The 12,397-nt window shown below is 50.2% G+C and overlaps 5 protein-coding genes across 5 annotated transcripts; 3 read left to right on the forward strand and 2 right to left on the reverse strand.

Moving 5' to 3' along the window:
- Window positions 1–303: 303 nt before the first annotated feature.
- Window positions 304–1,845, reverse strand: N7489_010047 (F-box protein; the record flags this gene model as incomplete). Its single annotated transcript, XM_056715796.1, has 1 exon — window positions 304–1,845. One exon carries the CDS (start codon window positions 1,843–1,845, stop codon window positions 304–306), a length of 1,542 nt encoding a protein of 513 aa, XP_056563418.1.
- Window positions 1,846–2,706: 861 nt separating this feature from the next.
- Window positions 2,707–4,509, forward strand: N7489_010048 (uncharacterized protein; the record flags this gene model as incomplete). The annotated part of the gene is made up of 3 exons (XM_056715797.1): window positions 2,707–2,870; window positions 2,921–3,519; window positions 3,584–4,509. 3 exons carry the CDS (start codon window positions 2,707–2,709, stop codon window positions 4,507–4,509), a joined length of 1,689 nt encoding a protein of 562 aa, XP_056563419.1.
- Window positions 4,510–5,524: 1,015 nt separating this feature from the next.
- N7489_010049 (uncharacterized protein) lies at window positions 5,525–6,820 on the reverse strand (the record flags this gene model as incomplete). The annotated part of the gene is made up of 1 exon (XM_056715798.1): window positions 5,525–6,820. One exon carries the CDS (start codon window positions 6,818–6,820, stop codon window positions 5,525–5,527), a length of 1,296 nt encoding a protein of 431 aa, XP_056563420.1.
- An 802-nt stretch (window positions 6,821–7,622) lies between these two features.
- On the forward strand, window positions 7,623–10,266 carry N7489_010050 (RING-H2 finger protein; the record flags this gene model as incomplete). Its single annotated transcript, XM_056715799.1, has 3 exons — window positions 7,623–9,731; window positions 9,786–10,061; window positions 10,123–10,266. The coding sequence occupies 3 exons, from the start codon at window positions 7,623–7,625 to the stop codon at window positions 10,264–10,266; spliced, it is 2,529 nt and encodes an 842-aa protein (XP_056563421.1).
- Window positions 10,267–11,052: 786 nt separating this feature from the next.
- N7489_010051 (phosphoribosylglycinamide formyltransferase) lies at window positions 11,053–11,809 on the forward strand (the record flags this gene model as incomplete). The annotated part of the gene is made up of 2 exons (XM_056715800.1): window positions 11,053–11,463; window positions 11,549–11,809. The coding sequence occupies 2 exons, from the start codon at window positions 11,053–11,055 to the stop codon at window positions 11,807–11,809; spliced, it is 672 nt and encodes a 223-aa protein (XP_056563422.1).
- Window positions 11,810–12,397: the final 588 nt, after the last annotated feature.

Consider the following 12,397-nt stretch of genomic DNA (forward strand, 5'->3'; position numbering starts at 1 on the left):
CTCCTCTATTTCTAGATTCCATCAGTAACCGCAATGACTAAATAGGGAGGCACTACTAACCTTTGTTTTCCTTGAGGTCTAGAATGCGATAACCCGGGCAGTGAGCAATTGGCCTCAAACGGGAAATCCATTCTTTCAACGAAAGATTAGCCTTGCGAATGTCAAAATCCACTCGGCCGCTTTGTCCGTTTCCATTGACTCTTTCGAAATAATAATAATTGCCGTCACAGATAATATCCTCCAATAAGAGTGTTTCTAGAGATAGCTCGTTCTGTAAAATGTCCAAAAGGCTAGACAGACAAGTCACATTTTCTTCGTTGCGTCTCCATGCCATTTGGGTTTCCCACATCGGACAGACTGAGCCTCGAGCAAATTCAGCTGGAGAATATGGGTGATAAGTGGATAGCCACTTTGCGCTTGGATATTCTTCTGTCGTCGACTCAGAGGATTCGGAGGTCGAGGAATGCTGTGGGGATTGGGGTGCACTTTCTGCCCATGCTGTTTCAGATACTGGCCGTACTGGTAGGGGGCTGGTCCATATTCCGGCGAAGCTACGGTCGGTGTGAACCATGGCGATGGTGAAAAAAATGGCGCAGTTGGTACATACGGCGGAGTTGGTACATACGGCGAAGTTGGTACATACGGCGAAGTTGGTACATACGATGGCGAAGTGAACTGAGACGCTGGTGATGTCAGAGAAAATCCAGCGCCGCAAGGTGTGTTGGTATGTTGCGACCTAGGATTTTCTGCAGCTCTCAAGTCCTCGCTGCGTATTGTCACCCGTTCAAGTGTAAGAGTGACCAGAGTTTTCTTTACACTATGCAATAGTGATTGCAAAGAGTTGAAATAGATATCGAGCTCGTGAAAATGAAGCTCTCGGAGTCGAGTGAAGCTAATGTTATGGAACATGTTTCCAACGTAGCTTTTTGCCGGATAGGCAGGTATCTCATCTTGAACGAGATAAGAAAACATATGACCTTGCGACAAGACCAGTCCCTCCAGTTGAGGTGCAAGCTTCGTGAAAAATTTCAGCCAAGCCGCCTCATTGAGATCAATACATAAATGAAGATCCTCTAGGCCTTTCAAAGTAGAGAGTAGAGAGTCAAATTGTTCTTCGGAGAGGGCAATTCTGGGGCCGATATCACCACAGAAATTGGAATCGCAGGTATACAGCTTTCGGGGTCTGCAGCTTGAGCCACATAACGCAAGAAAAAGCTTCGACAATGCCAAGGAGTTCAGTTTCCTTATCTGGCTATGCTGACCGGTATGGGTAAAATGTTCCAGGCTGTAAACATCGAATCGAAAATCAATCCGGCTCATCATCTGTCGCCTTCCCAAGAATGGAACTGTCTGCTGCCGTGGATCAAGCAAAAATTCTGTTCTGTAATGTGCGAGTCCTATTGTTTGGAGGTTCTGAAATCGATCCATGCATTCCCGAAGTCGAACACTGAACGCTTCTGATTCTAGCAGGTTGGAATTATCCGCAAGCATGGCTTTGTGGATAGCATGCCGGCTTTCCAGCTCATCGCCATTGACTTGTCGGCAGCTTTTTGATGATATAGATACCATGCCGAGGGGCATTTCAGTACCATTGAACACAGTTGGTATCATCCATAGCTCTTGGACATGCTCGCGGAGACCATTCGACTTGGATAGTTCTTCCAATTCATGGAGACTTTCGCTTGTCACAATGAAACGGATTTTTCGGTAAAAGGTCTCCGCGAAATTCTCCAGTGAGTTTCTGTACAAAGCGCGGCATGATAACCTCAGGGCGACCAATTGCTGGAAATCCAACTGGTTACATATGTTTGAGATCAATTCCACGGGCAGAGCTGCAATGGGCATTTTGGCTGCGCGCGTGGCGTTTCAAGATTGAGAACAATGATAATAAGAGGCTCGATTTGTTATCCGCAGAAATGAGTGTTAATCAGCCTTACTCTCTAGGGCTCCGGGCTCCCTTTGACGAGAAAGCGAAAGCAAGGTAAGATTTCTGCGCTGAGAGATAATGAGAAGAGTAGTATTATTTGTTAGTGGCTACAAGCCCTGGAGGAAAAGAACGATGACTAAGTTGATACAAATCCCGATAGATACGGCAGGCAGCGGCGGCAAAAATGAACAGGGGAACAGACAACTTCACAAGTCTCTGGAAATTCACGTCTCCAGGCCAATTATTAGGCAGAGAGCTCTCTTCCCTCTTTTCTATTTTTTTCTATTGCATATTTAGTGTAGGTTTAGTGTGACACTAGTCTCAAACTGGTAGAACCCGCTTATTGAAGCTTCCGGGTGACGGGCATTGCAAGCTGGATATCGGATCATGCGGCATCTCTGGTAAAAAACGAAGGGGACAGTGAGTGGGGCTGCAGTAGTCGGTGGGGGCCAGATTATAAGAAATGGGGCGGCGACGAGTACAAGATAGAGAGGCAGAATAATGAAAAATTGAGAGAAAGGGAGGAGAGCAGCGAAGAGGGGTCTTTTATGTCGGAGGGCGTTGAAGGGAAGTTACGTGACAGTGTATTGGGGCGCTAAACCCAAAAGGGCAAAGCTAACCATATCTAGTAATTCACAGGTCCGCCGTTTACAACTACAAACCTTATCGTGTAGCTGTTTCCTGGCAAGCTCCCACCTTGCTCAATTAATAAGTGAACCTGCACCAGGCAACATCTTCGTGACTGAATGTTGTTGTTTTTCTACTATTGTACTTGAAGAATGGTGAAGTTTTTCCGGAGACTCGCCATTACTCGAAGTGTATCATCCGCTCCCTGTTTACGGAGACCGTTGATCTGTTCCAGTGCTTCCTCCCGCCATCACTTATCCACCAGCCCACCAGCATTCCGCGAGGAATTCTTTCGAAATACATCACGACGATGGATGTAGGTGAAGTCTATTATTGCTTTGATTGTAGCCACTGACTTCCAGCTAGATTCAACGAGACCGACCGCTTGGACGAACGATACGTCAAGTTTCGACCAGCAGAGCTCCAACGGATCGCCGGCGAAGCAGTGCAACAAGACTATTGCCCTGATATTACTAAGTTTGCAGAGGGAGGCTTCAACAAAGTGTTTCTTCTGGGTGCAAAGAATAGCCGTGAAGTGATCGCGCGAATTCCGACTCCCATTGCCGGGCCTCCTCATTATACAACCGCCAGTGAGGTGGCCACCATGAACTTCTTGCGATCTGTCCTTAAACTTCCTGTACCAGAGGTCTTGGCTTACTCAACAACATCGAATAATGCCATCGGAGCAGAGTATATTCTGATGGAGCGAGTGAAAGGGGAGGGTCTTTCTTCACGGTGGTTAGATCTCACTACCGACGAGACAAAAGATATCATGACACAGATCGCAGATATAGAGAGAAAGATTTTTGACTTCCATTTTCCTGCATATGGAAGCTTATATCACAAGAAGGACCTTGCCGGGGAAACCCAGATACCAATCGTGGAGGATTTCTGTATCGGCCCTGTGTCTGCTCGGCAGTTTTGGCATGGCAAACGAAGCAAAACCGAAATTGACCGTGGACCCTGTACGTTCCTCCCTTTCTCCCTTTCCCCTCCGTTATCCCCATGACCGGGACTGATTGTTGTCAGGGCTTTCACCTGAGGACTGTGTCACGTCCGCGGCTCGCCGAGAGATGGCTGTCATTCAGCACCACGCCAAAGCTCAGCCTCGCGAAACTTTTCTTTTGCCGACTAATCATAACATTCTTCCCTCTGAGCACACCTCGTTACTTACGCGATTCCTACAATTAGCGCCTCATATAACCCGGCCAGGTTCTTACAGCGTTCCGACGCTGAGACACCCTGATTTGAGTCTAAGCAACATTTTGTTGGCACCTGGATCAACCAAAATCATCAGTATCATCGATTGGCAAGATGCTGTGGTATTCCCCCGCTTCATGCAAGTGGGTTATCCCGCATTCTGTGAGCATGATTCCTCCCGACCTCAAAGTATGCATATTCCATCTCTTCCCGATGATTTCGATGAGATGGGAATCGAACAACAGAGACAATGCAGAACCGTCTTTCGCTGGGAAGAGGCCAACCTTTACTACACAGCCGCGACAGGCGTACGCAATGAGGAACACATGAATTTGTTGAGACTTCCTCATCTTGGAATGCGGCAGTATCTCATTCGCCAAACAGGGTATCCCTGGAACGCAGACTTAATCAACTTACGTGCTGCGTTAGTAGGTATCACGACTCCATCGGTATGGAGCAGCATCTCCTCGGCCGCTTGTCCGGTTGTGTTCAGCAACGAAGAACGAGAGGCTGCCATGGTGGAATCGCAGGAATGGAATGAGTCTGAACAGCTATTGTCCCAGGTTAGAGACCATTTCGATATAGACCTGGAAGGCGGTACCGAGCCAGAAAACTTTGAGAGGGCGGCGGAGGGCAATCGACAGTTTCGTATGGAAATGGTTCGGCAAGCAGAAGTGGACGAGCGGGAGTTAACTTGGCGAAACTGGCCGTATAAAGACGATGAGGATGACAGCATGCCTCCCGGGGATATCTAACTTTTGATGCGAATAAACTATGCTTATTTGATAAAGTAGAAAAAGGTCCTCCATTGCAGGGCTCCTGGACGATCCCATAACATGTCGAAGTATCAAATTTCAAAAGCAAGTATGGCAATCTCTTCCAGAAGACGCATTCAAGAAATCCATGTCAAATTCATTCGAGCAGTCAACGGTCACTTCTTCCGCAAGCTCGTTGAGGCTAATAACGTCTCAACCTCACTAAATTCATGGAATTGACCTTGGAGGTACGGCGCATGCCCCGAGAATGAAAGACTCGGACGCCTGTGCTGGCTAGGTAGAAACGCATGGGCTGGCGCGGGTCTATCCGACTGTGATTTCGAGTTTTCACCGACCGGGTGGAGAAGGTCAGGAGAGACCGACGATGACGACAGCTATGCGCTTGGCTAGGCAATAGGGAGCCATTCTGTGAAGCAGGGGCTATGCAATGCAACCTCAGGTGGGGCGGCCGGAGAGGGATATACCGTCGAGAGTATACCGGCACTTCGCGGATTTGAAGGAGGCCCGCGGAACCAGAGACAAAAAAGGGAGACCCGTATATCTTCGTAGCATAGTGCTCAGTCACCGCCCTAGAGAAGGAGTAGGATTTGCGACACGAAAGAACAGGATGCTGTATCATCCTGGTGGTTACGCTTCCGGGTGACAGGCATGGCAAGCTGGATATCGGATCATGCGGTATCTCTGGTAAAAAAGAAGGGGGGGCAGTGCGTCGGGTTGAAAGCAAATGCGCAGTAGTCGGTGGGGGCGAGAGTAAAAGACATGGGGCGGCGATGAGTGCAAGATAGAGAGGCAGAATAATGAAAAATTGAGAGGAAGGGAGGAGAGCAGCCAGCGCAGACGGGTCTTTTAAGTCGGAGGGCGTTGAAGGGAGGTTACGTGACGGCGTATCGGGTTGCTAAACCCGAAAGGTCAAAACCGCATATAGTAATCCATAGGTCCGCCGTTTACATGACAACCCATGGGAAAAGACATCGAGATCATCTCAACAAGGACCTCAATCAGCAGAGTCATCATCAATATGAAGGCTCTCCATATTGTATGCCACACTCCTGCCTCGTTTCTTGGCCTTCTCGAAGAGCTCAATCGACCTTTGGACTTCGACTGCTTTCTTTTCAGTTGCCAGTCTGTACTCACGTCTCGCTTCGAGGGAGCTGGGGGTTTCATCCATGAGCATCCGGTCAGGGTCGTCGTTCTCTTCAAAGTCCACAGGTAATGATAGCGCAGATAGTAACAGATCTCCGATCCACAAACAGATCATGCCTCTGAGCTCCAGCAATTCAGGAGAGTCGGAGTATGGAGGAGATCCCAGGAGCTGGTCCATACGCGCAGCAATCTGCTGCGCCTTTTCCAATTCCAATGCCCTGGTTGCTGTGATGGCAGCATCTGTCTTGTTTAGTGACTTCCGACGGTGGCCAAATTCGAATTCTGAGTTTTCGTCCTCAGAAAACTCCTCAGGCTCTTCTTCTTGGCGAAGAGAAATATTCTTCCTAGTCATCTTGCTTTCTTCCTGAGTGATATACACCCAAAGCCCAAACATCGCAGGGTAGAAGTGCAAAGAGGAAATCGACTGTGGCGAAGATTTCGTGAACGGATGGTTGAGAATAAGGCGGTCATAATATTCTTTGGCTGCTGCAAAACCCTTGGTGGTAAAATTTATGGGTGTGCTTTCCATCGGATTCGGCACCTTGGTGGTACCAGGATTGGCTGAACTTTTCTGTTCGTCACGCCGTAGCAAGATTTCAGCACCAATGCCCCACCTTGCTTCGTTGCGGACATCCATCTGAAAGCCTCTGTAATCTTCGCGCAAGATCAAGCCCCAGGCTCGTCCAGCTCGGACATAATCACCTTGGAGCATACATCGATGTAAGATCGCTGTCAACGCACCCAGATGTTGGAAGCGAATGTTGCCTTGCTGGGCCGACTGAGGAGGATAGATTGGAGGTGATAATGCCGCCAAGTCTTTGAGGTGACGTGAGGTAGTCTCTCTTCTCAATTGCTCCTCCTTATCTGCTTCATGGGGGAAATGGCCTTTCGGCAATTCTTGGTGGAATGGGAAACCTGCAATTCGGTACTGATGGGATTCATTCGGCGTCAATACTAAGGGGGGCCCAGCGGGCTCAGATTCCGTAGCTGAAGCGATATCAGTCGTTTCTTCGCCATCCAGATCGCTTTCACTCCACCCGACACTCTTTTTGCGTTTCCGGCGGTCATATTGAGATACGCGAGTGCTAGGCGGCTGGAGCCAAGGCGGTAATGGCAGAGAAAAAACCGAAGACGACGGCGTAGCCATATGCCCAAGATGGGGCGTATTCCATGCGCCCGAAGAAATTTAGAGCCGTAGTAAGTCCGTACTAGGGCCTAGGCTATGATTGCCCCAATTGATGGTTTGCGCATTTGTCAGAAGACGGGTGGTGGAACCTTGGAACATGACGGAATGAAGATATGGTGCCTCAGGCATAAAAGTCAAAGCAAACGAGGCAAACATCATCACTTATCGTCCTTCTATCAATTGCCTGCTTTGATATGACTCCTCTACTCCTCCTTTTCCTTTTCCTTTTCCTTTTCCTCTAGTTCCCCCTTTTCATTTTGCCCAGCGCTCCTTTACCTCCTTTCGCTTTTGCCACTTGCTGGCTGTTCTTTCCCGAGCGTGGTTACCTAGATCCCCGAGATTCAAGGCTCGGCGGTTATACCACTCGGAGTGTGGGCTGTGCCTGGACTCGTCAGACAGTTTGAGACCTCTGGCCGCTGTTGCTCGTATTGGGCAGTGAAATTGTCTTACACATTTTGTACCTGTCGCAAATAACCCGGTAACCGCCAACTCCCTGTCTGCTCTCCACTCCTTTGTTCCAAAGCTCCGGCACATACGGCTTCTTCTGAACCAACACCCGAGAATCGACTGCATCGATCTTGTCAGCTTGAGCAAGGAATCAATACCTGTTTCATATATCACTCAGGTACTTTTACTTGTCATATCCATCTCATAGGTTCAACCAAATATCGATACGGTCGCCGCTACCAGCCATATGGTTCTCGCGTGGCGATGAATAGTCATTGACACTCTGCATCACTCCGACGGCCACAACTCTGTTACTATGGGACAGTCCTCTTCTACGCAACGTGATCTATCCAACTCTGGCTACTCGACACACCTTGCACCTTTCCCGACACAGCGTGGCCCTAATACAAGGGATGAAAACATGAATTATAGACAGGCGGCTGAACACAACGGAGAGAGCGGTTTGCCACCCCGAACAGAAATGAACACACACACCGGGGGCGACCAAGATATGGCATCCGATCGGCCAAGCTGGTCGCTCCCCCAGGGCTCGCAACCCATGCGGAGCATCGAAGAGGAGGGCGCGCCCGAATATGAATTCCCACCCCGCGAATACCGCACTGCGGCATTTGCTCGAATGGCAGCACGAAGACAATCGACCATGTCAAGGCTGGGATCTAGGCTTCTTCCAAATTCAGTCATTCGTGGACTTCTCAACAGTCAAGAAGAGACTCCGGCGGAGGGACATGCACATCGACATGGCCTAGTTCCTATGCCCATTCCAAGATCTGAGACTGCCCACACATCCGGTCGGTTTAGTGCGTTCAACTCACTTAGCCCTAGAGGAATTACTCGGCGCCGATCTGGTCGTGCGCCATATTTTATTCCACCCCGCGCGGAGTCCGCTGGAATTCCAGATGCACCAGCAAACCCGCCATTCATCGACTCTCCCTCTCAAACGCCCGAGCCCACAAGAGCATCCTGGCGCCGTAGTGTCAGGCTACAACGCATGCGCCATTCGATTTCATCTCCCATTTCTCACATGTTCGGCCAGCCACACTCGGATTTGCGGCCGCACGAAAGCCCGGAATTACAAATGTCAGATCCCTTATTTGATGATAGGACTATGGACACGCGTCTGGACTTCGGCGAGCCCCCTCACGAGCTGGATTCCGTAGAGCCAGCCATCCAGGCTGAGAGACCAGCAACTGCTTCATCTTCCGCCCAGCCAAGTCCCGCTTTGATGCGCCGGTTGCCCGGGATTATCCGAGCGAGATCATCCAGAGTCCTTCGACGAGAGGAGCAAACTCCTCTGTCAAGGGTTCTTCAGCTTGCCGCGTCCGCAATTGCAGCTCAGTTATCCGGCACTGCCGGCCCAGCGTTGCCTAATATCCAGGCATTGGGCAATGATGGGATAGATGGCTCTTTGGAGAACTTCATCCAGAGTTTGCAGCATGCAACTTCTGCACAGGCTCAGCCACCTACAACAGGAGAAGGGCCGAGCAATACTGCAAACGAAGCACCCTCACATCCCGTCAATTTCTTGCGCGTATTCCGGTTTGCCAATTCAGAATCTCCAGCGGGCCCAGGCGCTTCAGGGCAGAGCGCGAATGGTGTCGGCGAACGTGGGACCGAAACGGATGGAATGGACATTGACGAACCTGCCGAAGGTGAAGGACGAACAGTTACACTGGTCGTTGTTGGAGTTCGGTCCGTGCCCGCTGGAAACGGAGGTCATACTGGGCACCAACAGCCTCCAAGTCCGGCACCCGGTCTAGATGCCCTGCTCGGCCTACCATTTTTGCCACCTAATACTATCCCACGGCCTCAAGATGCCACTGGTGAAACTAGTCAGCGAGGCGACGTGCGATCTAGATTGAATCTTCCTCGGCAGCCAGGCCATGCAGGAGTACACGCCCCGGCCGAAGCTGCAGAATTTCCACGCCCGTCGGTCCCCAATGCCTTTAGAAGAATGTCTGACACTGGGCCCCGTGCTGCATTCCCATCCCATCATCCTTCTGGTTTCTCCGAGAGCCCCCCGGGACCGCACCCACCTCCATCAACCCCAGCTGAACAGGGGATGTCTGCTTTATCCTCCGGCACTTCGACTCCGAGCCGTAGACCATCCTCTGCTTCAGCAATTGCTCCAGATACTCTACCTCATCTCCATGAAGGCCGGGAAATGCAACCGACGGCTGAGACTTTGGAAGAGCCGGCGACATTCAATACCGCTCGTCAGCGGCGCCGAAGCGATTCTGAGTATGCTCGTCATCGGGCCCTCGGCTCCGGCGCTGTTCGACGCAATGGCATGGTTGAGCCCGATCAACCTCCACCAAGCGGAGGTCGCAGTTGGTTAATCTATGTTGTTGGAACCAACCTCTCCGAAAATCACCCGGCTCTGACCACACCAAGCCTTTTCACCGATGTAAGAATGCCCTACTGGTCTTTGTCAGGAACCTGTTTGCTAATGTTTAAACAGAACCCGACCTACGAGGATATGATCCTACTCTCATCACTGTTGGGTCCAGCCAAACCCCCCGTCGCCTCCCAAACCGACGTCAACTCCGCCGGCGGACTATTCCGTCTTGTCGAGTATGCGGGTTCATTGGTCGCCGAAGCGGTGGAAGGCGCTGGCGCCATTCAAATTCAGGACGGGGAGCGTTGTTTGATCTGCTTGAGTGATTATGAAGTGGCCGAGGAAGTTCGAGAGCTGGGTAAATGCAAGCATGTCTTCCACAAGGACTGCATAGACCAGGTTTGTTGCCCTTTGCCCATTTTACTGGAATCTGTTCGATTTGCTGACCGTTATGTCGTAGTGGTTAACCACCGGGAGAAACTCTTGTCCTCTTTGCCGAGGCCAGGGTGTCAACGAAACTCCCAGAAACGACTCTAACACCCATAACTCGCCGCCCAATCCTGCACCCGCGCCTACTCCTGGTCTAGATGGCACAGCCGTATGATCCCTTCTATCTCCTAGCAAGCATGGTCAAAACCAGCCATGTGAGCAACCCCCGACTTTGACTTTTGAATTCTTCTCCATTTTAGCTTTAGCATGCAGCGTGTGCTTAGAACCTTTAACGATTTTTTTTTCCATGGATATCCCCTTTGCATTTCATTGCTGTGCATCGACTTTGGGTGCTTTTATCATGTTGGGTTATTGAATATTCGTTCTCGGGGCCTAGAAACAAGGAACTCTGTCTTGGAACGCAACTCAAGACTTCGAGTCCCGGGAATGTTAGTCTTTTCGTCTATTAATTCTTGGTTTTCCTTTGTTCGGTGTGTTGTCGTAGATTTACACTCTAGCCATACTCATGGCTCTATCTGGCCAGGAAATGTTTCACATATTGAGATACTTGTACAAACAACATAATGCTATGCAGCCAGCCTTGGATAATTTTGTTATCATGATTATTGCTTCTTGATGTTCCTCGTATACATGGTAGTATCTCATCTAGTTACAGTCCTCTCCAGGGCTCCGAGGCCGGTCCTGCCCCGCGGCCGACTTAGGTAATCCAAAAAATCACCCAACTCTATTGCCCGCGGACTAGCTTGCAGTAGTCTTGTGCTATTTCGTTTATTCTCTAAGCCTCTAAGCTGGGGAGGAGCATCTGCAGTCTCACTATCAAACGCAATACTCAATTGACCTCACTGCAATCGAAGAAAGTTCAACCGTGCTTCCTACCTCCGAGTTCTGCAATTTCACGAAAACCCCCACCATACCACTCACCAGAGACCTATAATCCGCCATGACCTCCCCAATTCGTGTCACAGTCCTCATCTCCGGCAATGGCTCAAACCTACAAGCTGTGATCGACAAAGTGGCTGCAGGTCAGTTAAACGCAACAATCATCCGCGTAATCTCCAACCGCAAGACCGCATACGGCCTCGAGCGCGCAAGCAAGGCCAACATCCCAACCGAATACCACAACCTTGTCAAGTACAAGAAGCAGCACCCCGCGACGCCGGAGGGTGTTCAAGCTGCGCGCGAGGAATACGATGCCGAGCTCGCGAGGCTGATCCTTGCCGACGCGCCCGAGCTAGTCGTGTGTCTCGGCTTCATGCACATTCTCTCGCCGCAGTTCTTGGAGCCTCTCGAGGCAGCTAAGACGAGGATTATTAACTTGCACCCCGCCTTGCCGGGGGCGTTCAATGGCGTTGTAAGTCATAGAGTTCCTTTTCCTTTTGGCAATTGTACCTTGTTAGCTAGGATGGTATGCTGATATGTCTTTTTCTGATCATTAGAATGCAATTGAACGTGCTCATGCTGCGTGGTTGGAGGGCCAAATTGACAAGACCGGTGTTATGATGCACGATGTCATTTCCGAGGTGGATATGGGCACACCAATTCTGGTGCGGGAGATCCCTTTCCGAAAGGGCCAGGACGAGAACCTCGAGGCCTTTGAAACTCGGGTCCATGAAACCGAGTGGGGGGTTGTTGTTGAAGGAGTGGATAAAGTGTTGAAGGAATTGATGGCGCAGAAACAAAAAGCCTCAAGTGCATAAATGCCCATTTGTCTTGGATGGCGTAATTCCGCATAGTGGACGAAGGGACGCCGCGGTTCTCGATCTGCACTTGTTTTGACAAATGATCGACCCTGGACTACAAATCCCGAATGATGCCATTGTCGGGGCTGTTGACGATTTATGACTATATACTCCGTATATCTTGTATGATTGCAGCAAACAAAACCACACATATGATCATATCGCATGCTCGTGTACATTTCACGCGCTTTGGAACCCAACTTGGAGATCAGAGCCGCGGCCGGCATGGGCTTCCCGCCAGAGAGAAGCCAGGAACGTGCCAAGACTACTGATCCAACATTCAGACATACTTTGTGACCCATGTGGGCAATCATGTCCGTCTCATGGTAATTATAGTGGAAATGAGAAACGGAGGATCCTAGCTCAAATGGCCCCGCAAGCAGAACTGGATATGATATTGCAACCATTTCACCGGTCGAATTATCATCACATGCTAGGCCTGCACGGCTGATTTAGCTGCACTTTAGCCCTCCCTCCTCCAATAAGGGAAATGCCACCTACATATGTGGGTATCCTCTGGAATTCCATTCCTAGACGCAGGTCACG

This window comes from Penicillium chrysogenum (genome assembly GCF_028827035.1).
Source record: "Penicillium chrysogenum strain IBT 35668 chromosome Unknown utg000005l_segment0_segment0, whole genome shotgun sequence".
In the NCBI taxonomy this organism is placed as follows: domain Eukaryota; kingdom Fungi; phylum Ascomycota; class Eurotiomycetes; order Eurotiales; family Aspergillaceae; genus Penicillium; species Penicillium chrysogenum.